The sequence below is a fragment of the Lingula anatina genome, chromosome 7, assembly GCF_051362555.1.
Source record: "Lingula anatina isolate TDL-2025a chromosome 7, LinAna3.0, whole genome shotgun sequence".
Classification (NCBI taxonomy): Eukaryota; Metazoa; Brachiopoda; class Lingulata; order Lingulida; family Lingulidae; genus Lingula; species Lingula anatina.
The window spans coordinates 4,011,434-4,038,260 of record NC_141773.1 but is presented as its reverse complement, the minus strand read 5'-3'; the positions used below and the strand labels follow the sequence as shown (position 1 = coordinate 4,038,260).

Below are 26,827 nucleotides of genomic sequence, written 5' to 3'. Positions count from 1 at the left end.
TTTTCCCTTATCAAAATGGGTCGAATGCAATTTCCAGTAAACACTCACGCTTTTTGTTTGATGAGGTATTGCAGGGAGGCGCATGCAATGTTCTGAGGATATGGAACAACCGTCTTTAAACTCTTACACTTTTGTGCTCTGGTTGGTTTAATTGCAGTGCGCGGTGCACGGAGTATCAACCCCCCCCCCCCCATAATTTGGACACACTCTGTCAAAATCTCCAGGAAGAATAGAATAATATCCCACAAGACAGATTCGTGACCCCTGTTAAAAGCTTACCGCGCCGCCTGTAGGAGATAGTACGAGGTAGGCACACGCTATTAGACACGTGGCATTTAAAGAGCACCTTGAGATGCTGATTGGGTCTAAATGTGGTGACATTTAAAGGTGTCATTTCAATTTTTGGACATTTTGCTTCTTTCGAAATCACGGTTAGAATTCTAATTTTGAATAAATAATAAAGAAATGGATATCTACACCGGTATTTTGTTATTCTATACCATAAGTCATGTTACATGTGCCATCGATAATAAAAAATACTAATTTAAAACTGCAATGCAATCATGTGTAAACATAACACATGAATACGGCTGTCTTACAAACCTTTTGATTAACAGCGTATTGTAAACAGTTTAAACTTCAATGCATCGCGTGACTTAATTATGTCTCGGGTCTTTTTGGAAGAGCAGATTACAAATTTACAGGTATGTACACCAACTTCTAACAAAACAGCGTTGTCCTCTTAGGTTCACAAAGAGCTCAGTCATTCTTAATGCCACAATATACCCCCATTAACAATTGCTCCTCTTGGCAAGAGCGCTTTTTTATACAGAGATTTTTATAATACCGCTTATAATGTAATTGCAGACTGCAATAGGAATGCCACACGGTGCCCATGGGTAAAAGCAATCACGATAAGAAGTCATATACTTTATACTTAGAAATACGTTAGTTGTAAACGTTATGGGATGCCTTTCAAGATCGGTCAGTATAATAACGTTAAAATAGCAATACAATTGTACTACATCAGTCAATATGAAGCGCTTAGCAATATACGTCTACAAGACCATTCAATATGAAAGGCTCAGCAATATTCTTGTACAAGATTCTGCAATATGATACGCTAAGCAATATAGTTGTACTTGTAGAAAGCATGACTGCCTTTGTCACTGATGATAAAATCTAATTCAGAACTTTTTAATCTAGATTATTTGCAAATTCACGTATAATTGAGCCTTCCTCAATGGAATGTTCTTTAAATCACAATCGGCAACGACAGAACGATGTTTCAACATCTCTGTAATGGCATATGGTTTTCAGATAATCTAAATAGTACAGTTGGAGCAGGTCACATGTTATGACGTCAAAGCAGCGCCTGCGCTTGTGCTTTTGAATCCACTTCCTGTAAAGTTACCTTCTTCTTTGTCTTCCTCATATCCAACACTGATAACACAATAATTGCAATGACCAGAGCAATAACGACGAAGGCCAAGAAAGAAGCAACACCTCCCGATAGAATTAAGGTGTGAAAGACCTGGCCTTCTATGAAGGTTTTGATGGCATCTCGGCAACCTTCAACCTGCAGGACAGTGATATTTGTCTCAATCCTGGCGTGGAGATATTCCGCTTCCTGTTTGCACTTTTCCAAAGCTGTAGTGTTGCTTTCGTCCGTTTCTAAATTACAACAGCTTTCAGGGGCACTTTGTCCAAAATTTGCCTTCCACTGGCTTTCCCAAAAATCGGTGACATTATCAACGCCACAACATTTGTACTGCGTTTGAATTCTGTCCAATCCGTCTGTAAGCTTCTCGTGCGTTTCTGACATGCCATATTTGGTCAAAATGTCACTTTTCAATACTCTGAAAGTTTGATCAGAGTCTGCGCTCCAGTTTTTACGCCCTTGGTCCGCTATGGCAAGAACTGCCACTCCGCATATGAAGAGCGTCAAGGCTGATACAAGCAGAATCCCAAAGAGAATCTGCGTGCGAAGTGCCCTCTTTTGTCGGCAAATTAGAACCAACAAAACACAGGCAATCAACACGGCCACCAATGGGAGGAAACCTATGACATAGGTTGCAATAAGAAGGGATTGCGCAGTTGTGATCGCTCTCTCAATATCTGGATGGCCGAATATATCCTTGACCGAATCTCTGATGGCGTGATCGTCGGTGAAGAGCGGGCCATACGCCACAAGGCCGACCGCACCTCCGACAAAGCACCATATGGCTAATTGTATCAGCAGGCCGATCCTCGCTTCATTGGGCGTGAGCGCTTTTGCCGTATTTACACCTGCCATACTCGGATTTTCCTTTGGAAGACAGTAATTTATGGCCCACTTCTTATCTGAAAATGTAGAATATTATTTGGTAAAAAAGGTGCTTACTATGTATGATATGCATCGGTTTGTTTGTTTTGTATTTCCCCCAATGCAATGAGAAAAACCTATATTTACATCATTGAGAAACCACTTGCGCACACATTCAAATAGCGTACACTTGGTGCTCGCTCTTTACAGTCAATTTAGTTGTCGGCCACATGCAGGAAAACAAATCATTTAATAACGAAGGCGAAGTGCTGAGCTATAAGGTTCACGTTGCCGTTAGCTCAGCTCGCAAACCTTCGTGTGCGTGGGGCCGGTGTGTCGGACCTCTTCATGAAGTGAAGTCCCGGTGTCCCGGTGTGACAAGAACCGTAGTCCGTTTGCACAGGTGACATGTGTCCCATATACTAACCCTAATACTCTGACTAGCCCTCACCAGTACTTATTAAATAGGACTATTGACATCCATAGGACTACCATTCTTATCACACACCGGTGAAATAAAGAGCTAAGGTTAGAAAATGAGTCACTTTTTTTTTTCGCAAGTCATTTTCCCTGTCTTTATCTACCGTAAATACTTTAAAAATTCGAACAAAAGTTCTCAGTTATTCCCACCTCCAATCCTGTTTTTCTAGTAAAGTTTGAAAATTATTGTCCAAAACTTTGAAACAAAAATTCTTTTGCTTATATGAATAAATGTATAATTCATCAATTAATACATTTTATAAATAGATAAATAAATAACGATGTTTGAATTTTGTGAGTGATCACCGTATGAAAAAATCGAACCAGTGAAACTGAATTAGAACCTGCTTTATATTATTTCACTAGACTGCTGAAAAACGAAATAATATTAAGTCACACAGAGCAAGACCAGGTCAATATGGAAGCTGCTCAAGTGCCAGCGCAGCGATGTTTTCTTTGCCTTGCCTTATCTGACTTTTCTGGCTTCTCAGAAAAACATCTATTAATTCACTAGACCAAACCAGCACTACTAAGGCTCAATGCAACATATTGTATGTCTTCACGTTCTTCTAGAATTCACTCTTACCCTAAATTCCTGTGGCGCAACCTGTGGCGCAGCTTGACAGTTCAAATCTTATTTCTTTGCTCTGACCGCGCCCCGAGTTTCGCTCTAGCTGGAGGTAATCTAATTCTTAAAAATGCCCCTGTAACTTTCAAAGGCGGACGACGAGGCTAGAAATGAATTGTAGTAGACGCTTTTACCTTTTTAGCTAACTGAACCCCGGGATATCGAGCCTTTTTATATGGTGCAGCGCATCAGTAACCTTTAGGACGACAAAAAATATGTTACGTAAAGTTCAACTACTGCCAGTAACCCCTTATTAGCTGGATAAAACCAGTTTACGTTACTTTAATCCGAGCTTGCCTTATAAACAGGACGGGGTGAAAATACCAAAGTAAAGGTCCACAGAGAAGTCATCTTTTTGGAAATCCAAGTTGCTGCTGGTTCGACCTGACTGAACACACTATAATAAGTTGGGGTCATTTCATCCATTCCATTTGAAAACGCTTGCGTGACAGTCAATGCTCTGAACGCCATACACCATCTTATACATGTAATACGATTACGTGCTTCTGTACTACCGTAATTTGAAACACCACTTTTTCTAACCTCTATTCAATAAAATGTCGACGATCTTAAACTGCTTTTATTTTAAGCATCTGTGTGTTTGACAGACGACATAAAAGCAATCCACCATGACGCCATTACATTCTCGGTGAAATAGATTTTTCATTGCGTCTTGTGTAGTGATGATAGAAAAATAAATCGTGTCAAAAACGACTACACTTGTTTTTTTACATATAAGAAAATGATGTTTTTACCCCTCGTCTCGGGTCATTGATCACAAGGTTGAGCTTGATGAAGGGTTAAAGCACCTTGTATCACAAGTAAAGGTTCTGTTACACCAGACTTACGACTATTTGGAGAACAGCCATTGTGAGAATGAGTTAAAACCGTTCTCTTATCTGTCGCAAGCTCGATGCCATGGTCTGAGGCAGAAAAAGACATTGTGATAAGTCCAAATCTGTATTTTATTTTCAAAATGTTATTCTTGGCAAAATGGGAACAACATTTTTAGTCCCTCCTTTTCCATGTCCTTGCTCCAGCAGTGAACGGTTACTAAAATCATCTAATTTCTTTTTATAAATTTAGCAATTCATAATTCCATTTTAGGGCTTGAAAAGCACCACCACCACCCCTTTTTTTCTGGAAAAAAATTAAAGCTTTTTCGAAATCCCCAGACTCCAAACATAGCTCCTCAAAATGGAACTAAATTCAAATATGATTTTTATTTCAATCTCCCTCCCTTTTCCACTCTCCAAACGAACGAAAAGACTGCTTGAAATTAAGCCAAATTTTCAATAAATGTCGACACAAAAGGGAGTTTATTTTTATACGTTATAATCACATCATAAACTGAATCAATCCGCTAGTGGGCACCTGAGCCGCCTTTACCCTTAACTACCTCCCCTCTTCCCTTTAAAACAGTAAATCGAACAGTTTTTTTCATCCCTATAGTATACATATTGTAGTAAAAATATCCTCATCTACTATTTTGTATTTGTGCCCCCTCCTCCTTTCCCTCCCCCCCAACCCCACCCCCTCCCGTCCTTAGCAAAGTCATGGAAACGCCAGTAAAGTGACCGTCCCAGACCAACAGACCCTACCTAAACCGTACCTCATTGTCTGTACAAGTGAAACAGAGGAAATAACACTCTAATGGACTGATCAATGGAATCACCTTGAGGGTTGATTTTCATTTCGTTCTCTGAATGCGGTAAATTGATGGATTTTGAAGCTCGTCATTTTTTTCATCATCACTGAAACCTATAATAAAGAGCAGTCGTTCTTCTTATCCTGTCGATAGAAGGCTGCAGGGGACAGGGCTCTATGTCGCTCTCCCGCGGTCTTCTGAGCTGTGATTTTAATCGATCTGACTCTTTGTGGTCTACTTATCTCTACAATCAGCACATGTCCGATCAGAAATTATTTAAGACCCCTACGAGTGACAGTAGCAGTCATGACAGCGTAAAGTGACTTAAAGCTGTATTATATAGTCTTAACAAGTTACAGTGTTTGGTTAGATGCCATGACTAAGCGATGTGTAAAAACCTCCCGCTTCTGTTTAACAGTCCCTTCAAGTTGATAAATCCATATCCATGGGTATGTAAACACCTACCCCCCTTACCCCCCCCCCCCCCCCCCCCCCCCAATCCAGTAGCCGAGGGTCGGTGTGAGGTGACAATTATCGGATCCGGATTCCAATTACCGGATCGGGATTTCCCAGTTTGATTTGTCAAAACTGAACCTCTACCTACCTCTGTGTTTCTGTCCTTGCTCCCTGACAAGGACGCCTCAAACGCCTGTGCAACTCAGCAGCACCTGACAAGGTTTCTTAAGAACAGTCGGCGTCTCTCCTGTCTCTCGCGATCATGCTGAAGCTTAGATTTATGGTGTTCTCTTTCCCTATTCCAGTCCTAAACGGCTCCGAAATGGTGTGACCCGCCACATAATGTCACTGGATATTATATGTGCCTTATTCTGTGTGTCGCAGCGTAACGTGCTTACTATAGAAAAACAACCTTAGCATAATGCAGCAGCGTAGCACATCAACTGAACTTGCAATGTGGCTAACAATACCCGCATATGGAGCGTTCTAGTTCGGTCTGTTTGAAATATGAATAAGTGAAGATTAAAATGGAAGTACAGACTTAATTGCAATGTGCTTAGTAGCGTCCCAAATGCACATTTGAGATCAATACATGCGTCACTTGCTGCTGAAATCAGCTGTGTACAGTATATATGTGGGCTTAGTGAAGTGTGGATCAATTGCATGTGGATGGTGCACTATTGTGTTCAATTCTGTGTAAATAAAGGACGGTATTGTGATGGTATATGTGTGTTATATACAGGTGTACGGTCAAATGGACTTGTATGTGCGCGAACTTTTTATTTAAAATATTATTACTATTTTACAGATGAGTTTGCACATGCTCAACGTCCGCAGGCGCAAATATATTGTCAAACTAAAACTTTGGTGTCACTGAAATGAAGACGCCTATAACTGTGGCTGAAGAGAGAGAGAGAGAGAGAGAGAGAGGGAGAGAGAGAGAGGTCGATGCCATGTTTCACTACGCTGAGAAATTTTATGGGGACGTTAGCTCTAATTTCCGACACTCTAATTATTTCTGCATAATACTGCAATTAGGCCATACTCTTCTGTGCATTACTAGTACATTTACCACAAAGTAAAGGTACCTTGTCTGTGTACTGTGTTTAAATTTGTATTTTACATGTGACATTTTACGTTAAAAAAGACACTGGCAAGCTGAATTCATATCGGCAGAACCAGTGAGCTCATTAGATGAGGGGCGGGGGCTTTACCAATTAGCGTTATTATTATTATTACCACAACTGTTCATTATTATTGCTTTTTTATTATTTATGTTATCATTTCATGCATTCAGACATGCAAGCGGAACCTCGGAAGCCCCCCCCCCCCCCCCTACACACCTCCCTCATAAAAACGCTAGGGTCCGCTAAGGTATAAAAACTCCAAGTCATCATAGGTATTAAATTTCTTATTTCATACCGCAAAATAATCACTGAATGGTACAAACGATACTGTATGTTTCAGGTGACACTAAAGTTAATCTTGAACAGATCTTATATTTCATCGGCTTTTTGTTTCCGTGTTTTGTGCTACAAAGAAGGAACATGAGGTTTTTAAAGCTCTGATGTTCTATTTTGTTCAGTGGGCTGAAGCGTTAATAACTATGGAAGTTAATAGGCACAAACAAGTAGCAGCACGAGGATAGACATGTTTTCCTACATAACCACTCTTGTCGTACAAGCAAAAGGCACTGATGCGATCAGTAGAAAAAGTCATCCGTCTTATAGTTTGACTTTTTATAAAAATATTGCTTATAGATGAAAAAGAGCCTTTATAAAATATGTGTGTGTGCTTGCGTGTGTTAAATGCTTTGCATTTCATATACAACTAGTAACCTTTGTTCTTAAATTTCTGTTAAAACAAACGCTTTCCATCATTCAATCCAGAGTAAGCACCCCCTCCCTCCCCCCTTACCATTTTTATTACCCAACATCTTTGCGTGTAATTTTTAACACACTTTCAACACTTGAATGAATACCATAATTTGTCGCGAGTGTGGTCTTTCTAAAAAGGACAATTTACGAGGTCTTTGTGCGTGTGGTCTAAAAGGACAGTTTGTGAGGTCTTTGATTTTGAGAGGGTGGTCTTTGTTTGATATTTTATCAATCACAATGTTCTATTTTCCAAGATGCCTTTTACGTAATTACTATAGAATGAAACTGACTTATTTAATAGATGTCTTTAAACATATGTAAGAGCGCTGCATTGAAAGCTAAAAATGTCTTCCATTAACACAGATAAAACCTTTTAAAGTAAAGACTCGGAGGGTAGTTATAAGAATGATTGAATATGGCTGAAAAATAGATTTAAAGAAATTTCCTTAGTTTTTTCTTAAATTTTGAATCTCAAAAGCAGACTCCTGAAAGAGAAATTTACACCTGTCCATTAATGCAGATTCAGCTTCAATCCAGTCGTAATGTGCAAACAGTCAGAGTTTACGTAGCAAGGGAACTGCTGGTCAAGAGTACACTTCTCTGCGACTGACCAAACAACAAAGTCAAAGACAATGTTTAGACACATGAAGCTATATATATATGCATGGTCCTACCAAGAGAGAGAGAGAGAGAGAGAGAGAGAGAGAGAGAGAGAACGCTTCATAATATTAGTGTAAGTGTCTTACCTGCATCAAACCAGTTTTGATGCGTGAGAACCAAAATGTTTACGTCACAGATGGATAGTTCCAATAGCTTGTTTGACAAGACAGCATAAGAATCTGAGTCAGTTAAGGTGACAAGTAGGCCTAGTACGTATTGATTTAATCGTGAACTAAGATGCCCCTAACCAAAGAAAATAAAAATTAAAGTATACCGCATCATCTAAAAGTGCCTTTATAACAGTTGTTAGTCTTATATGCAAAACATTCCTCTTCTTTGACGCAAACTCTTGCTTATGAATAAAATGAAAATCGACTAAGCTCTTTAGTAAACAAAAGAGAAGTCAACATCTAGCTATATAGCTGCAAAGGGTCTATTACCTTAAAACTGTGAGATGCATAGCAACTTTTGCAAAACGCTATTCTCTAATCATTACGTTAACATGTTTTTACAATTTACAACAGTTTTGGAGATAATCCCATTTACATTCCAAACTTAAATCTGAATTTTATGACCCTTTTTTGTATCTGGCCATACCAATAAAGACGACCTCTTAGGCGTGTAGTATATTTTTGGCCGGAGAGCACTGTTTACAAGCGACAAGGATAAGCAACTGAAGGAGACATTGAAGGAGGCATTTACGAGAAAATGGACGGATTCTTGAAGTCGATAGCTTTTCCCCTAGTGTCAAGAGGCTTCAGTATGTTTAGACACACCCCTGTTCATTTTACAAATTCTTGTAGAAAAGATAGGCAAGTCGTTAAATTGTGTCATGTGCGGAATACGCACAGACGACTGATATTGACATCCAACTTGTGTAACTGCCGTCTGCTTGCAAATCCAGACAGACAATTCACGACGCGAACTATTTTGATTGAAGTTGAAAGCTGCATTTGTAATCGTATCAGGCCTAACATCGCACCAGAAATACATTTCGGGTCACCCGAAAGCCCCAGTTTGATACATGACCGACCCTTTTTCATATATTTATGAGCTGTATGGAAATTAAAATTATTTTTCTTTACCTTGGGGAGAAAATCCAGATCGTATATCATATAACCCGCACATTAAAACGTAAAAGAATACGTCTTCTTCGTCAAAGTAGGTTAAAGTTTCTAATTCTCTTTATTTCGAGGAAGCTAGATTAAATGTGAATATACCGAATTAGAATATAATTCGTTATAAAAATATGAATCAAAGCCATTCAAAGAAAAATGCAAAAAAAAAAGGGTTACACGGTGGTAGAAAGCAGAGGGTGCATCTCCTTTTCCTTCTCTCTAAATCAATAAATGGGATACTAAATTATTGCCTCTCAGATGATACTAATGTAAAATAACTCAGGTTATGTATCAAAGTCACGTACAGAAAACAAGGATTGGGGCACAGGACGGTGAACAAAGCGAAGAAACAAAAATAAAGATACCTCCAAACCCCCATAAATAGACAGAAAGTCGCTTTATTCGAAAATTTTCGCACAAAACAAAATGTCTTCACATTCTACTTAAAAACGACCCATTCATGAATATTAATAAAGACAACCAAAGCAGAACTTTTCCCAAATTGGGACATATTTTATTGCATCTTGGCCCACGAGCACCAGAGACCCAGTTAGAGACAAGGCTTGTCCATGCGGCTACACAGTGATTGTGAACAATTACATATATACATATATATCCCTTAAAAATAGCACTCAGAACAGATGATCCGCGGACTAATTGATCCGCGGACTAACTGATCTGCGGACTAAATATGGCAGACCCCACTTGAAGGCAAGCCGCCTAATCCAATGATGGTCTCCCTGCCTCCACGCGCGCCATTAAACGGATTAAATCTCAGCCCACGAGGTTTAATTGCTCGGGATGGCGCGTGTGGGGGCGGGAAGACCATCAGGGGATTAGTCGGCATTGCTTGTAAGTGGGTTCGCAGATCTGTTAGTCCGCGGATCAACTCCTTCTGAATGCGCTCTTACATCCCATGCGGGACAAAGCTGATAACCTACAGCAGTGTTCCTAATAAATAATCTAAACAAATTCCTAACAATGGTTCTTATGACAGCAAATGAAGGTTATCTATGTCATCTCTTCACACATACAAAAATGGTGCCCGAAATTCAGAAGTTACGCGGACCAGCTCTTTCATATTCAAACGTCCATCCCCACTCGCCCGCTAGTACATATGGAGGTTAAAAAAAAATAATAATAAAAATAAAATAAAAAAATTAAATTACAAAAAAAAAAAAAAAGACGCTGGCACGCCTAAGTCCTGAAACGCAGCTTTTAGGTAAGACTATGAAGCTAGCATAGTAAGCTCCATTTCGCTATTTAGGTGAAGGCTTCCAGTACTACAAAGCTGTAAACATACTTTACACGTGTATAACTACAGTGAGCGTTACAATTTCAACAGAGTCCCCAGTTGAAATACAATGGTATTTACGTCGAATTCATGACCTGTGCACTTAAACGTGTACTTCAATATAGTCCAATGCAATCAGTATTGTTATATCATCTGTTTGTGAAACATGAGTGTTATTTTATATCTTGTATAAGATCAAAAGATGTCCACTACTAGTTCAAAAATAGTTCAAGCTTTCAAGGAAATGAACCCAGTTTTTCATATACAACCCGAATCAGTGTCAACATAAATGTGCTATACATGTGTAAACCAAATAATCATAAGAGAATTGACATCTATAACATTAAAGCAACACTTATGAAGGAGAACACCACTCCTTTGTCAAATCCCATCTTTTTTAACACCATTTGAAATTTAAGTAATATACTAATACCAATCAACTGAATTTTAAGTCAAAATCTTAATTGACTCAAGTTAATTTGCCATTTATAAAGGTACATCTATTAATTAACCAAGTGAAAATTTGCAAATTCTTTGTAAAAGTTACGGAAGCTAGTACAGCAGTCGCAGTAGAAGGATAACCATAATTTTTTCCCTTTAATTCACACTTTACATAGTGTAATTAACCATGTGATTTACAAATACTCAACATTTATCAATCAATTGTGGAGGTTCTTTTCTTTCTTTCTCCCCAGTTACAGGGATGAGACTTTTTGACTTCTAAAAAGTCGGATATCCCCTGATAGTCAGAAAAATCTCATTACTGTTGTAAGCACCAACACCATTCAAAGAGCCCAAAATCTGCAGATAGTTGGAAAAATCTCATCTCTGCAGTTATAATTTTGAAAAATTCTATGCATTTGGAAAACAAACATGTCTGATAGCTTTGAAAAGTATTCATTGTTGACTAGTTTTGAACAAGACTGTGAAATAACTACTCAGTGCTGAGAAAATAAATAATGAAATAAAAACCTCAATAATCAAAACAGAGATTGCCAAGCAAAGCTAATGCTTGATGTCTTGCTTCAACGAAAATATATACTATTTCTAAATGACAAAAAATGCAACAAGTGAAATGTAACATGTTTACATTGACATTTCAACAGAAATTCAATGTCACAAGCAGTCGTATAGAAAAAAGCAATTTTGAAACTTTTTTATCCATACATATTAGTATTCAATTTTATACTAACCCTAATAAATTACAAATTTAAACATAATTCTGTATAAGAGACAGAAGATCTGGTCTGATACGTTCTGGTGCTAAAAATTCTAACTGAGCTTAAAGTGAAAAGAAGGTTTCCATCATGTCTAATTCCATCATTTCTAATGGTGGACAGTAACATTCATAATCTCTCAATTTCCTATATTTTGGCAGCTAAGAAAAAGTCAACACAATAACTGCCAATTTTAGCATTTTTGACATATTGAAATCTCTCCACCAACAAGTTACTTATTTTAATTTAGCTTAAAAGCAAGTAATTAGTCCAGGAAAAAATTGGCAGTTATAGCTGATGTTATTATTTACTTCAAACTATAATTGCAGAGCAACATCTACTGAAATAACAAAAATAATTAACATATATAAATTGTTAAATCCTTTAAAGCTTACTCCTCAGCTTACAGTTATGATCTTATAGGGCCGCTGGAGCCAAAAATATCATCACATTACTAATTTATATAAAAATAACATTCTGTAACATTTATCTTAGAATTCAATCACTAATATTCTTTGGCATAGCACATTCTCATAATTAGGAGACCACAGAATCTTTTAAGATTAAAAGGGATATTCCACTTAAAGTGTATTTCAACTAGATATTGAAGAGGATTGAACAATAATAAATAATAAGAGAGAAAGTAAATTCAGTACTGGAGTTGTGAGGTAATAATTTAAAAGCAATGATGCAATGTTGCAATCAATGCCAGTGACCTTCAACAGCATCATTGGCTCCTTGTTTTATTAATTCAGAGTCCAGGTTTAAATAAATCTATCTTCCCTCTTATGTGATACCACACTACTGGATGAATTGGAACATTTAGTATTTCTCTCTCAGTTAGGAATCTTCAAGACTTGGAGTTTGACTGAAATGTTATCTGTCCTTAACTGCAACTTCAGCAGTGTATGGCTGAACTCACAAGCGAGGACTAAGGCCGCAGTCAGAACAGTGGACTAAATAGTCCAAAGGTCAAATATGGCGATCCACTACAAAGCTTCCTGTCTAATCTGCTTATAGACACTGAACAGATATCTCATGGGGAAGTATTTGAGTCGGTCGACCATATTTGACCCTTAGACTAGTTGGTCCACCATTGTGAATGAGGCCTAAGTAATCTCAACCTCAAGTGGTTTTAGTCATATTTAACTATTCTACCAAAATTTTAATTAAAAAAATAAATATGACTTAACATTATTATAATACTTTGGACTTAAATGTATTTATTTAATCTTACCAGCTGCAGTTATATCATACATTTTTTCACAATATTTCTCTTTACTTTTTATCATTTTCGAGTGCTACCTCTCCTCCTGGACAGCTTCTTGACTTCTTCCAAGCAATTTGGATGTATTGATCTTCGTCTTTGACAGACACTTTTCAAGCTCACTCAGTGCAGTTGCCATGATGAGATTCAATCCTTCCGAAGACTTGTCTTCAATTTCATTGGCTAAAGCTTTGCTTTTATCGTCCATTGAAAGTTCTTCTATTAAATTTGTGAGATTACATTCCTCCTTTTTGCTTGACTGTGTATGACCAAGTTCGTCTTGTTTTTCTCGTAGTTTTTGGCACAACCTATAAACAGCAGCATAAATTATTTCACCTATTTTCTACAGGGAATCTATAAATTTTTAAGTCCATCATATTATGGTAAATATGTTTCAAATTTTTCAAAAATATCCAAAATGTATAAAATATGAGAATCTCTTCTTAAAACCTGTAAAATAAAACATAAAATGATAATTTGAAACATTTCTTTATTTTAACTAACAAAACTATATTATTCAAGGTGATAGTTAAATGCAAATTAAAAAAATCCTCACAATTCCAAAGGCAAAAACCATTTAATATGCAAAATCACTGCATCGAATTCCAATCCTCCACACATGAAAAAAACCTTACCTCATTTTCAACAGTCCCTCCTCCATCACCTGACACTGTTGCTTGGTTTCTGTTGTCATGGTGACCACCTGTTGCCAGGCAGCACGGTCCTCCATCAGGCAGTTCTCTGCTACAGACCTCAGCTGTTTCTCCTGCAGTAGCTGTGCCTGGAGGTGCTGGATCTCAGCATTGGCCTTAAAACAAAGAGAAACTTCTATTGGGGTAGTCCATAAATATTTTGCATCAGAGTTGTGACAATTTTTCTTTTCTCTAAGATGTGATTTATTGACTTAAAACCTCTTAAAACCTCTCTGATGTAAAGCAAGTCACTGCTCTAGTATTTTTCAATATCACCTTGAAAATCATTTAAGGGTTTACTTTCTAACAGAACTTCACTGGGATAAAATTATGATGAATAATGCTAAAATTTACAGAGTAAATATTTTAGCTTCCCAATTTGCACTGAAAACCAAGAGAATAGTTACATCTGGACCATAAACATGGTTTGCAATATATAAAACACCAACTGTTTTGACCATTTATAAAAATTCCTCATACATCATCAATGCGTTTAGATGTCAACAACTATGGTGACCACAATCCTATAAGATGTAAAGGGATAACAAAACCTAAAGCTGGCTCTTAGCCCAACAAGAAAGGCAAGGGACCTTCCACAGTCTATGCAATCTAGCACACTGGCATTAAGAAGGCAAATCTTTCCCTGTGACCATTGTTCACCTTGTGTAGCTGTATGGCCATCTCCTGCATCTCAGCCTCCAGGCGGTCAGCATAGGCCTGCTCCAGGTCATTTCTGGCTGGTCTGGCGTTACTGTGCCACCTGGCTATACCACTGGTCATCTTCCGCCGCGGACCCATCAATCTGGAAAAAAATTATAAAATGGAAAAATTTCATAATAAAATAATATTAATATAGCAATGAAAAAAATTAAGGTTAGCGAATGTACTATTTCATCATTGAAATATCATGACACAGACAATGGAGTCATTGTCATTGAAGACCTTTCTATCATTAATCTAATAAAAAAGTAATTTATTGCAGAATACACTAAATTATTTTAGGTAAACAATCTCAATCTCTGGCTGATCTACCTTATCTAATTAGAAAAAAGTCCTTAATTAACAGAAAATAATTATACAAATTAATACCAAATGGGCTTTACAGTTTTTTTTCCTTTCTAACTTTCTACCTTTTTTCTTTTTCTCAGAGCTCTTTTTTGTCAATCCACTTACTTGATGCCTACTTCCTTGAGATCATTATCCGTAAGAGACAGAAACACTTGCAGATCCACATCTTCATCCTCGAGAACTTTCAGATATTTACTCAGCTGAAGCTCCTCCAGAAAAGTCTTCAAATCACGAGCTCTGTTATTGGAATCTCTTCCTGGCACCACTCCCCCTGGTGGAGGAACACCACACAGAAAGTCAAAGTCATTCCCTGGGGAGGGCTCCCCAGATCTTGACACCTGTGGCTCTTGAAAATATCGAGCAATTCCAGATGGTTCTGCTTTATCTTGGGAGGAGCAGTTACCTCCATTCTGATTCACAACTTCTCCATCCTGATCTTGACTAGATTTAACATGTTTTGATTCATGGTGACCATGATGGCCTCCTTCTGGTTTTTGACCTTGACCTTTATCTATGTGACCTTGGTGCCCTTGACCCAGATCTTCACTGCCGCTGTCTGTACTGTCCTCTCTACTGAGGCCAAAAGCTTGAGCCAGACCACCACTGGAACCAGAGCTACTCTTAATGGTCAGGGCCCCAGTGGCAGAGAAGACGTCAGCTTTGTCATCACCATCTGTAAGTACAATAAGTACATTGTAAATGTGACTACTGCATATTTATGATTGCAGCCAGGGCTTTTCCCAGGATTTGTGGTACAGGTCGTCCAAAATTATCACCTGTTATTTCCTACAAAATTTCAGGGAGTCAAAGGCATCATTTTTCAAAAAAAATTCATCAACCATCCAGCCGTCTTTGAAAATATCGGCCATTGGGTGATGCCCGTTTCCATCTAAATGGTGGCTGGATGGTACGCTGGGAAAAGCCTTGACTGTAACTTAAGGTCAATCATTACAGAATACATTAGAACTTCTAAACAATAATTTGTAATACATAATTTGTAATCAACAAAAATAATACACTTCAAATACATAAAGCAAGTAAAGAATGACCTATAAAATCTTTTAAAGTATTTAAATATGCAGTTTGCTTATTCTTTTGTTTTTTTATCTCCATACCCATCACTCCAAAGCTATCAAGTGTATGATCCTCTGCGTTAATTGGGGAGGTCATATCACGATAACAAAGACCCCTGGAAACTGGGTCAAGGTCATCCTTGAAGGTCACATACCCCTTAGGGATGTGTGGTTGATTGCGATCTAGAAATTCACACCAAATCATAAATAGTCAGCACTACACAACTTCAAGGAATCACCACTCAAATCAATAGTTAGGAAAGACAAGAACATAAATACATTCATCATACATGAAAATTAGATAACAAAATGACTACAACAAATTCAATAGGTAAAAAGACACTAAGAGACTTTTTTATTTGATTAAAGTTATTTCTTTAAGGTCTATGGCTGACAAATTTCTTTTGTGTCTAAGCCCAAGCATATTAGCCCAAGAGTCCAAATAAACAATTATAAACACTCACAAATCTAAAAAGAACAAAAGATACTCTTAATAAATAAATAAATAAATAAATAAATAAATAAATAAATAAATAAATAAATAAATGCACACAGGTAGAGGAGATCTCCATCTTGTGAGACAACTATACGATATCCAGTCATTTACTTACGCTCGCTCTGGGCCCCCCTCTTGTCTTTGAGTTTTTTAGCCATTGCCTCTGGTCCATCTCTAATACTGGGTCCTGAATAAAATAAACATAATCATCTAGGTGCCCTGAATAAAATAATTATGATTAGCTTAGTGGGGAAAAAGTAACATTGATCACATGTTTTAGTATATTAAATGCTTTTTCAGAGTTTGAAACTAAATATTGTTGGTAAGTAAAAATACATTACTGAGAACACAGGTAAACATGAATCGCTTGACAGTGGGTAAGTGCTTGAAAATTGTTGAGAAAGCTATGACAATTTTTTTCCAATTAATTTTTTTGGGGGTCAAAAGCACAAAATGGTTTCTCATTAAACTTAATGACCTGAACAGATTCCTATGACATACCTTTTAACTTTGGCTTACTATGCCTGTGACTTGGAGGGCGGGGCTTTTGGAAGGCCTCATCTGATGAGCTGAGATCTGCATCAGGAATAAGGCTCAGTCCTAAAAAGTCAAATTTTAAAATAATTATTAATTAAAAAATCAATATTTACATTTAGGGAGTGTTTCATCTGGGGCCAGTTTCACAAAAGAACTAGTCAACCAAATATTTAGTCTACTGAGCTTCAAGATAAATCCAGAGCATTACACTCAAATTAAGCAACTATTAATCTGAAACATAACCCATGGATTTCTTATATATATATATATATATATATATATATATATATATAGAAAAAAAAAAAAAAAAAAAAAAAAAAAAAAAAAAAAAAAAACGATTCCAATCATAAGAACTTCTAAATGTTAAAGGTACATACGAACCGAGCATCAGTGGAGTTTGGATTCACAGTAACACATGAAAACCACTTCTACTAGATTCTCATATGACTCAAATAAATTTGACATGCCAATGGATAAACTGAATAGATCACTCGATCAGCCATAAAAGACCTTTAGACTGCTCCTTTCTTTAAATTTTTGGTTGTAAATTTAACCTACTTTCGTGACCTACTTTCTTGCATCATTGACATACAGCTTAGAATGCCAGCAGAAAAATCCGTTCAAAAATCATTTTCAGATAAAATTAAACAATGCCTTTTGGTAATTCTCTCCTATAATCTGTATAAATGTTATGTAATTGTGAGATGAAAATATCATTTGACAAGAATAGATGAAAATACTATTTGAAAAAATTTCAAGATACAAAAATGATGACCTTTGACAGCAATATGGATCATCATCTTTTATTTTTCAAAATTGTTCAGAGGGCATTACCCCCCCCATACCTGCCCCCCCCTCCCCCCCACCCCCATATGGTTTGTAGACTTGTGACAACGATGAAAATAGATTACCCCCTTAGTCCATACTCTTTAATCACGTACATGTTGTAGCAAATATTGCACAATAATTTCATGTCCTTCTGAAGCAGCTTAGTTATACTCCTTAAAACTATATGCTGGCATTTGGTTGGTTTTTGTGACAAAAAATTGACTTTGTATGCATCTTTAAGTAAAAAGCCTGTATTTTCTTTGGGATCATTTATTTTTATCATCATTTTCTCAAATTTACAAAGAGAAGACTTTTTCCAGGTCCCTTCCCCCTTAGATCAAGTACAAGGAGAAAAGCTAAAAATGGATGACCCCTGAGAGCCCTCACCTGCGTCTGCTCTGAGTGGAGCGGAAGGATTGACATGGTGGTCTATTAGACTCACTATCTTCATGTGGCCATTAATCAGAGCAAGGGACCGCGCAGAGTCCCCATTGTAAGTTTTGGCATTTAAATTTACTCCCTAGAGTATAAAAATATAAATATCAAGTAAACCTATAATCTGTATAAATGTTATGTAATTGTGAGATGAAAATATCATTTGACAAGAATAGATGAAAATACTATTTGAAAAAATTACAAGATACAAAAATGATGACCTTTGACAGCAATATGGATCATCATCTTTTATTTTTCAAAATTGTTCAGAGGGCATTACCCCCCCCCCCATACCTGCCCCCCCTCCCCATATGGTTTGTAGACTTGTGACAACGATGAAAATAGATTACACCCTTAATCTATACTCTTAAATCACGTACATGTTGTAGCAAATATTGCACAATAATTTCATGTCCTTCTGAAGCAGCTTCAATGAAAGGGGTCATCCCTCGACTAGGCTCACTGGAATAAGAAATGTATATGTGATAAGCATCCTACTGGAAAAATTAATTAAATAAAACAAAAATTAATTCAAAAGAAAGAGAAAAAATATAAATAACCAATTGTCCAGAGCTCATCAAAAGCTTTACACACTTAAAAATGCCCTTTATAGTAAACACAATTTATCTGATGGAAGGAAAGTTAATATCTATTTATACAGTAAATTTAATTTAAAACAAAATGCAATTTCTTCGAAGGGATAGGAATAGTATTATTTTAAAAGTACACAGGGCACATCTTCAGAGTTTCTACCACTTATTCTTAAAAAAAGTAGGAGTTAAGGCAGTGAAAAAAAAAACCGGTAACAGTCCTCATAACTTACACTGCCTCTGTGTTGGCACCAGAATTCAACAGAAACTTCACCATATCTTGGTGGCCTGCGTACGTGGCGTGAAATAAAGCTGTCCAACCTTTACGATCACGTGCCTCCATCTCAGCTCCTGCCTGCAAAAATAAACAAATAGTATGACATATTACATATTTCATTTAATCCCATTTAAAGTTGGATTTATATTATTCTACATAGATTAGGACATGTTTTAACTTCACAGGGACTCTCACTGAATGCAGATTAACACCCCTCCTCTTGTTCCTAATGTACTTGTATAATTACCAGCTTTTCTGTTTTCTACTCAACACCAGAAGAAGGCATGTTAATCTGTTCATTTAAATTGATTGCATTTAGTGAGAGTCCCCGCTGAGTTGGACTAATCTACATAGACTGATAGTGTCAATGGGAATAAGCCATTAAACACTTCATTGGAACACTGATTAACTGCATATTCATAACCAATAAGTACTACCTGAAAAGATAATCTGAAGTTTATAAGGAACTCTAATTCAAACCCTACTAGAACAAATTCAGCGAAACGTACCCACATTATTTCATTCCAATTTCAACTTACTTGTAACAAGAAATATCCCACGCTTTCATTGCCACAGCTTGCAGCTAACATCAGCGGCGTCTGACCTTTGCTGTTCTTGACATTCACATTGACATTAGCATCAAGGAGGAGGTTGACGATTGTGTCATGGCCGATATAGCAGGCGTACATCAGGGGCGTCCATCCTCCTCTGTTCTTCCTGTTTAAGTCTTCCTTGTCACTAAACAATAGGATTACAATAAGTTGTAAAACAGTAGCATAAAACAATTAAAGAATATTACTGAAACAAGGTAGTAAAATGACATTAACTGAGTAATGGTGGAAATGTTTTCAGAGGTGAACATTAGTTAAAAAGCCATAATACTATGAAACAAAACTGTACATGCATCTTAATATATCATCATTCACACTAACTGATAAACACTAAACAGAATAAGACCTACCTTTGTATATAAGCCCTGACCCTATCAAACTGCCCTATGCTACTAGCCGTGTGCAGGTCCAAGGAAATGGGTTGGAAGTCGTCCCTGGTCTCAAATGTACTCCAGCCGCGCCACACGGACAGACTCTTATCCAGTAGCTCATTCTCCGAGGCTTCATCGGATGCTTCGTAACGATCCTCGTACAGTGACATGTTGCAGGTGTCTGCAAGCACGTGCACTGGTATGGTTACCTCAGTCTGTTGTTTTGGTACATGCACAAAATCTGCACCTTTTTGTCCTGCAATATATGAGACATATGAAAAAGTTTTACATTTTTAATTAGCAAAAGATGGGTCTAAATTTTGTGCTCTGTAATTATCAATAAAAAAAATTTAACTCATGAAGAGTAACTCACATAATATATAACTATATCATTAATAACATATCTTATCATCGTTTCCACCATCATTAAAATAGAAGCTTTACATCATGCAACATGCATTTTATAAGAAGAGAATAAAGTACTGGTGCTAGTACATTGATATACAAACTATCAAGACAATAAACACAGACTATGATACATTAGAAACCCCTCAGGCAGAATGAAGTACATGGTGACACAGTAATAATCAATTCTCCGATGTCTGCATTATTAACTCTTTCTGTTTATAATGTCCTTGAAAAGATTACAAATCGATGAATGCTTTCGTCTCTATTCCAAATGATACAGGTGACTCTGTCAAATGACAGTCAAGTTAAACGGCGTTGAAACATTAAATTCAAAACAAATAAATGAATATACACAAGTTGTCGATAAAATTACATCATACGAACTTGTGTGTTTACAATATTTACCTCCATTCCTATTGTTTATTCACAGAAACTGTATTGAAGCACTACAATATTTTCACCGGTGCCGTCCAACATCATATGTTCTCGCCGATCAATGTACGAGATATTACGAGACATCCGGGAAATTCCATCATGGAGGCAAAGCACTGACCCAAATTCCACAAACTTCAAAATATTTATTTTTACCAGTCCGTCCAAGGGAATCTGCGGATATTTTAGGATGCGATAAAACCATAATACAGTCCCTTAAAGGTGAGGTTTATTAGACGTTTTATTGCAACCAAATTAAAGCTCATTCGACTAAGTATTTGAATGCGTCTGCGAAGATAGTTGTTATAATTACCATGGAAATGATGCTTATCTCTCTGCAATTTTATTGATGGCTTTAAGAGTAACATGCATCTCAATACCCTGGCTAGGAAGCTGTTGATTATCGTAAGATATGCCCTTTGCCATTCTGAGGTTTGTATGACGGTAGAAGAAATAGCAATCAAAAGAAAACAGAATTGATTAAACAGTAAAAGGAAAATTTGATAAAATTGATATTTGAAGACTTTGTACCAGTGGCAGTACATGTATGCGTAGAAGTTGGTTTTGCCAGTATTTAATAGATTTTATAGCTTCGTGATTTTGCAGATCGATTATTTGAAATTTTTAATGCTTCATGTCAAGTAAACAACTGTGCAAAAATTCATTTACTATTTATTTGTTAAAAGTCCCACTGCAGAGTATAATTCACTGGTACCTTACCCATGTTAACAATTGTTGTCATCTCCGTTTGTATCAAAAAGGAACCAGTTTATAAAAACGCATTTATGCTAAATGGTGTATTTTTTGAATTGAATGGATCTGTGTAGAATGATAATTTCACTGAGAACGAGTACTAAAATTGACGCTGACTCTCATGATTTCAGGCAATCCGTCCAGCATGGCGTCCAGTGATGAAGGCAGTGATGGTGAGGTGGACATCTTGGCCCAGTTTGCCAGCAAGATGTCTTTCCCGGCCATGTTACCTGATGGCTCAAGCCTGAAACCAAAGATGGATCAGATTTTTACAGAAGTGGAGCAGAGGTTACCGTCCATTGACTTTGATTTCTCTGATGTGAGTATGTCGATCTGAAGAATTTAAAATTGTCCAAGTTGAAGGGGTAGATTTAGAAGGTATCTAATGTCTTGCTACAGAAATGGCATCTTTGCTCCTGCTTCTTTATTACAGTAGCAAAGATATATATACATATGTTATTACTGTTTAATTTACTACCCCCTTTGCATTTAATTTAGAACATTGGAGATTATTTAAGAACCAAACTATAAACTGCATGCCTCTGTATAAGAAAATAGGATTCATTTATTTAAAAAAAGCCTCATGGCAAAATATTTTTTTTTATGTGTACTATATATTTATTTTTAATCTTTCTCACAGGTCAGCTCAGATGAAGATGTCGGAATATTCCAACGTTCTTTGATCTCAACAACCTCATCCTTCTTTGACAGCGAGAAAGATCTTGACGAGAGCCTCACTTCTGATCAGTTTGAGGAGTTGCTTTCTTCATCTCTTCAAGGTTCGCACTCAGAACGCTCAAACTCGCCACCAACTCAAAGAGAAACCGTGTCTAATGGCATGAATTTGGACAATGACTATACAAGTAGTTCTGTGCAAAATGAAGTGACAGAAATGCCTTCAACTCAGGCAAACACAGCATCAAATGGTATACAGTTAGGTAATGCCTTCAGAGCTATGGAAGTGGAATTATCGAGGGTTAATAGAGAGGCACGATCTCGATCCAGTGGCGGGAATGGGATGATAGAAAATTCACTATTTACTATGACAAGGGAGATCAATATAAATCACGTTTCAAATGAAATGGATTTTGGTGTACAACAAGAAGGTACCCTTCATATCAATGGGCATAATGAGGAGAGGGTTCCTAGTTCAGGAAGACAGCAGGGCAGGGATAGACTGCAGGAATCAGGGTACCTCTCAGACAGTGTAAGCAGCTGGAGACAAATACTTCGAAATGACTCGGTAGAAAATGATGCTGCACCAAAGCCTAGGTACCAGGGCTGGGTAGGAAAGTCAGATTCCTCCAGCTCAGTACAAAACAAAGATTCTGACATGCAGAATGGTGGGGCAATCGGAAAAGTGTCTATGGGAAGTAGCACATCATCAAGAAAAGTAGACAGATCTACATCAGAGCCAGGCTTGGATCCGGAGGATGAACATTCCAGAAGGTCGCCAAGAAGATCTAAGCAGGCTGTTAAGAAGAAGATGGCGTCACCTAGGGCTGAGAGTAGAGAAGTTGTGGCGAGGTTCATCCCAGAGAGGACCAGGTTGTCTCTTCATCAGCTTGAGAACATAGATCTAGGTAAGTTTACTGGGTAGGATATGTACTAGCATATATGTTTTACAAAATGAGTGTGTGTGCGCGTGCATCCACGTGCGTGTGTGTGTGTGTGCATGCATGCGTGTGTGCATGTGATAAAGAGCGATATGATAGAGAGAGAGAGGTGGTTTTGGTTGTTACCTAAAATATTATTTGTATTCATGCTTAAATTCTTATTTTTTCAGATAATGTTCTGTCTTCAGAAAATGCCAAAGAACTCAATCTGCCGTCCTTACAACCACAAGCAGCTATGGGGGACACTGGAGAAGATAGTAAGAATAATTAGAATGACTTAAAAAATAGTTTAAAAAATACAGTGCCTTCATTATAATTTTTGCTTATATCTTTTATATGCAAAATTAATAACAGAATGTGAACAGTTTTGAAATGACCCGTAGTATGAAGTTTAGTTTGTAAACAAAAAATACTGATATATCACACTTGATCTCAGTATTTCCTCTAAAAATTTATCTTGGACTTAGTTCATGCTTAAACAAGTGCCAGTCTGTATATATATATAGTGGGATATACTATGTGTACTTATATATGAAGTCTTTTGTACAGCCCTCAGTCCTGAGGTCTTCTCCTCACAAGTGTACCATCTTACCTAATGAGCCACTGACACAGTATATGTAAATGTGTAGCAATGTACTGTATATGCCTAAGTTTCAGCCTCCTCTGTACATGCATTTGGTATATGTCAATATATTTATATATATATATGTGTGTATGTATTTCAGCAGGCAGTAAGCCCACCCTGATCCAGAGACTTCTCCAGCTCTCAGTACAACAGTCTGGGCAGCCGTTCCCTCAACAGGAAGTGGACCCAGTCACTGGCGCCGTTATCAAGAAGAAGAAGATGAAGGGGAAGAAAGCAGAAAGCAAAGAAATGAAGACTGCTATTAATGAGTCTATAGGAGGTAAGGGAATGTGTTGCTACAGTACTTATTTATCATTTTCAAACTCTTCACTTTTCAGTGTTTGTATTTTAGATGGTCACAAAATTTATATCTTGGCACAAAGTCTAGCTTTTCAAAAGTTTTGAGTCAGTATTTTTAAGCATATTAACTAACTAAACAATATTTTGAAAAAAAAACAAAACATTTAATGCTTTCAGAATTCAGAGTTATTACCATTATGATATTGTAATTGCATGGTGATATTTGGTGGGGAGTTTGTTTTAAAACTGCATATTTGGGAGTCAAATTAACGTGAGCAATGAACCTTATTAGAAATGTTTGTATTTTCAATAATGCAAATGTTAGATGTTTGTATTTGGTCACCGCTGTATGGTATTCACAATTCTTTACATTTATTTCATAAAAAAGGCGTCACAGCTGATTTAGAAGGTACATGTACAGATTTATATTCTGGTAGCCAGACGTTGCACCTCTGTATCTTTAGCAATTTTCTTTTACAGATTTATGAGACTACATTAGATATTTAGTAGATGCAACATAGTGATTAATATTTTCAATCTACAAAAACTAAAAAATTACTTTTTGATTTATTCTATTGCATGCATTGTGTATCCCTCATTTTCTGTTATGATGTATGATAATATACTGAACAACCCCCACAAAAAATATTTTGAAATAATTTGAAGGAAGAAGATAATATAAGTCAGTACTTTATTTTTCCAGTATATAGCATTTTGCCTGACTGTTATGCCATATCTATATAGATTTCAAAAATCAATTCCAAGCCAGAGTGAAAATATATAATAAAAGAAAAAAATGTTCAGTATATATGGTCTTAAAGATACTAATATCAATAATTTTCTTTATTTTATTTTGTTACTATTTTATATTTAAAAAAATATATTTTCATTTTATCCTGTTTCTATCCTGTTTGGCATTTAGAGTAGGCATATATGGTTACCTCTGTATATTTATTTTCTGTTTATTAATACAGCTATAATTTAATACAACACTGATGATAAACTGTTAGACATTGTGTTGTTTTTATAAAGTCTTTACTTCCTCAAATATCATCTAACTCAAAGTTTATGTACGTATTTCTATCTTTTTTGATGATATTGACTTTTTTATGCTTCATGAGAATGAATTAAAATCATGATAATTTTAATTAAAAATATTTGTTTTTAAATTTAGACATTCATATTTATTTCTCTTTCTATCCTCAAGCAGCATCTCAGAAGAGCAAAAAGAAGAGACAAAATCCTCCTGAACTTTCATCTCATGTGCTAGGTAAAAAAGTTTTAAAACTTTGAACCTGCAACTATTTTCAACGTAAAAGAAAAAATTTGATGGATTTTACTTTTAACTCTCAATGCAATATATTTAAAACATTAAAGAATAATTTCTTGAATGGCTTCCATACAGATCAACATGCCTTTATTCCTGTTTTAAGTTAATCCAAACAGGATGCAATTTATTATTTGAAATAGTGATTCCTTTTGTTAATCAATATTTTCATAATCCCAAAGGGTAATTATCACCCATACCTCTGTTCTGACTCACAGAGTCACAGGAAAAAGAGCATTTTTGGATATATATTTTAAAGGTTAACGTGAAAATGTATAATTGGGAATTGTGAAAATATATAATTTAATTGATTAATTTTGAATATTTAGATTCCATTCCCAAAAAAGAGGAACCTGAGACGGTATATCTGGACCTGAGAAACTTTGAACAACAGAGGCAAGAGGAACAACAGAGAGTGGCCTCTGTGCAGAGAATTCTCCGCATACATGATTCCAAGAAAAAGTAAGGGTCTGGTTTCAATCTGTATTCTGAAATGATGGAAGTATAAACAGAAAATGGAAATTAACCTGTTTTTTATCACTTGAGAACCTTAAAGCAACAGATGCTGATTAGTCTTTTTTTATTTTCTAGGGAAGACAGTTCTGATTCAGAAGATGAGGGCAGTGCTGAGTCATGGTTTGAGCAGAGGAGGAAGATACGAGCTGCCATTGAACGTGGATCTGTTTCTCAAGTTCTACCCTCGAAGCCATCCTTACCAAAGTAAGATATGCATGAGCATTTTAACTGACATTATCTCAAATATTGGTGAGGAAAGATATAGTTTATTTTGACTCCAGTAATGTTTTGAACTGTTATAATTTAAGCAGTGACTTGTTTACATCTGTCTCTGACCAGCAGTGTGCATAAAAAGTGACAAAATTCTCTTACTCAATGAGTCTAACAGCCCTCATCTTCTTTGTTCAGATAAAAACAATATTCTTTCTTGAAATGAATTTGTAGTCATATTCATATAAAATAAGGAAATGAAAAAAAAAGCGATTAATGTTTGAGTGTAACAATGTATTTTTACTATAACATTTACCCTTTATTCTATTTTGTAGGGCCCCCAAAGAAGCAACCCATGCTCAAAGACTGGCCCATGTTGAGCCAAAGCGCCCTCTATCAGGAGAGACCCAAAATGAATCTGAAGTAAAGGAACAAAAACCAGAGCCAGATAAAGAGGCTGAAGAGAAAGAAAAACAAAGGAGGATGGAGACAGCTAAGTATGTCTATATTTCCCATTTTTATTTCACACTTTTATTATTGATCAGAAGCTAATTTCAGTTTTTTTCCTGAATTGTTACTTTCATCAAGTCTTTTCTGACATACCTTATAAAAGAATCCCTCACTTAATTTTGTCTGTTCCTTGTCATGACTTACTTTACTTCTCCTCCTTTTAAACCTTGTGGCATTTATTTCTGAATCATTGGTCTTTGTC

General features: G+C 36.5%; 3 protein-coding genes across 9 annotated transcripts in view; 1 reads left to right on the top strand and 2 right to left on the bottom strand.

The window, feature by feature from the left end:
• Positions 1 to 468: 468 nt before the first annotated feature.
• Positions 469 to 8,193, bottom strand: LOC106181153 (uncharacterized). The gene is made up of 2 exons (XM_087018409.1): positions 8,141 to 8,193; positions 469 to 2,343 (listed from the first exon to the last, which is right to left on the bottom strand). Exon 2 carries the CDS (start codon positions 2,294 to 2,296, stop codon positions 1,364 to 1,366), a length of 933 nt encoding a protein of 310 aa, XP_086874535.1. The 5' UTR covers positions 2,297 to 2,343; positions 8,141 to 8,193; the 3' UTR covers positions 469 to 1,363.
• Positions 8,194 to 9,660: 1,467 nt separating this feature from the next.
• Positions 9,661 to 20,882, bottom strand: LOC106152280 (ankyrin repeat and SAM domain-containing protein 3-like). 2 transcript variants are annotated; one of them, XM_087017211.1, is made up of 13 exons: positions 20,742 to 20,881; positions 19,908 to 20,184; positions 19,486 to 19,684; positions 18,903 to 19,024; positions 18,460 to 18,541; positions 18,032 to 18,164; positions 16,781 to 16,879; positions 16,395 to 16,466; positions 15,826 to 15,966; positions 14,816 to 15,383; positions 14,303 to 14,444; positions 13,586 to 13,758; positions 9,661 to 13,258 (listed from the first exon to the last, which is right to left on the bottom strand). In XM_087017211.1, exons 2-13 carry the CDS (start codon positions 20,096 to 20,098, stop codon positions 12,985 to 12,987), a joined length of 2,196 nt encoding a protein of 731 aa, XP_086873337.1. In that variant the 5' UTR covers positions 20,099 to 20,184; positions 20,742 to 20,881; the 3' UTR covers positions 9,661 to 12,984. The 2 variants fall into 2 exon arrangements, with proteins under 2 accessions (XP_086873337.1, XP_086873338.1); XM_087017212.1 differs by lacking the exon at positions 15,826 to 15,966 and having other exon boundaries at positions 20,742 to 20,882.
• The window catches only part of LOC106181165 (dynein axonemal assembly factor 8-like), a 20,805-nt gene continuing 14,837 nt past the window's right edge, over positions 20,860 to 26,827 (top strand). For 2 of the 6 annotated variants that reach the window (XM_087017205.1, XM_087017206.1), the window contains exons 1-10: positions 20,860 to 20,990; positions 21,653 to 21,840; positions 22,162 to 23,104; positions 23,308 to 23,394; positions 23,863 to 24,042; positions 24,451 to 24,471; positions 25,270 to 25,332; positions 25,719 to 25,851; positions 25,981 to 26,109; positions 26,451 to 26,612. In XM_087017205.1, the coding sequence (XP_086873331.1) occupies positions 21,667 to 21,840; positions 22,162 to 23,104; positions 23,308 to 23,394; positions 23,863 to 24,042; positions 24,451 to 24,471; positions 25,270 to 25,332; positions 25,719 to 25,851; positions 25,981 to 26,109; positions 26,451 to 26,612 (1,892 nt within the window). In that variant the 5' untranslated portion in view covers positions 20,860 to 20,990; positions 21,653 to 21,666. The remainder of the gene's footprint in view (positions 20,991 to 21,652; positions 21,841 to 22,161; positions 23,105 to 23,307; positions 23,395 to 23,862; positions 24,043 to 24,450; positions 24,472 to 25,269; positions 25,333 to 25,718; positions 25,852 to 25,980; positions 26,110 to 26,450; positions 26,613 to 26,827) is intronic. The other 4 variants (XM_087017208.1, XM_087017207.1, XM_087017210.1 and 1 more) reach the window with 4 other exon arrangements.

Bases quoted from the DNA above. Each gene is read 5' to 3' on its own strand.
- LOC106152280 (XM_087017211.1), bottom strand. From the start codon at position 20,098: ATGTCACTGTACGAGGATCGTTACGAAGCATCCGATGAAGCCTCGGAG. The intron at 19,025-19,485 runs GTAAGTTGAAAT...TTATTTTTGCAG, and splicing joins TGGGATATTTCTTGTTACAA to GCAGGAGCTGAGATGGAGGC. The intron at 15,967-16,394 runs GTAAGTAAATGA...GTGAATTTCTAG, and splicing joins GAGGGGGGCCCAGAGCGAGC to ATCGCAATCAACCACACATC.
- LOC106181153 (XM_087018409.1), bottom strand. From the start codon at position 2,296: ATGGCAGGTGTAAATACGGCAAAAGCGCTCACGCCCAATGAAGCGAGG.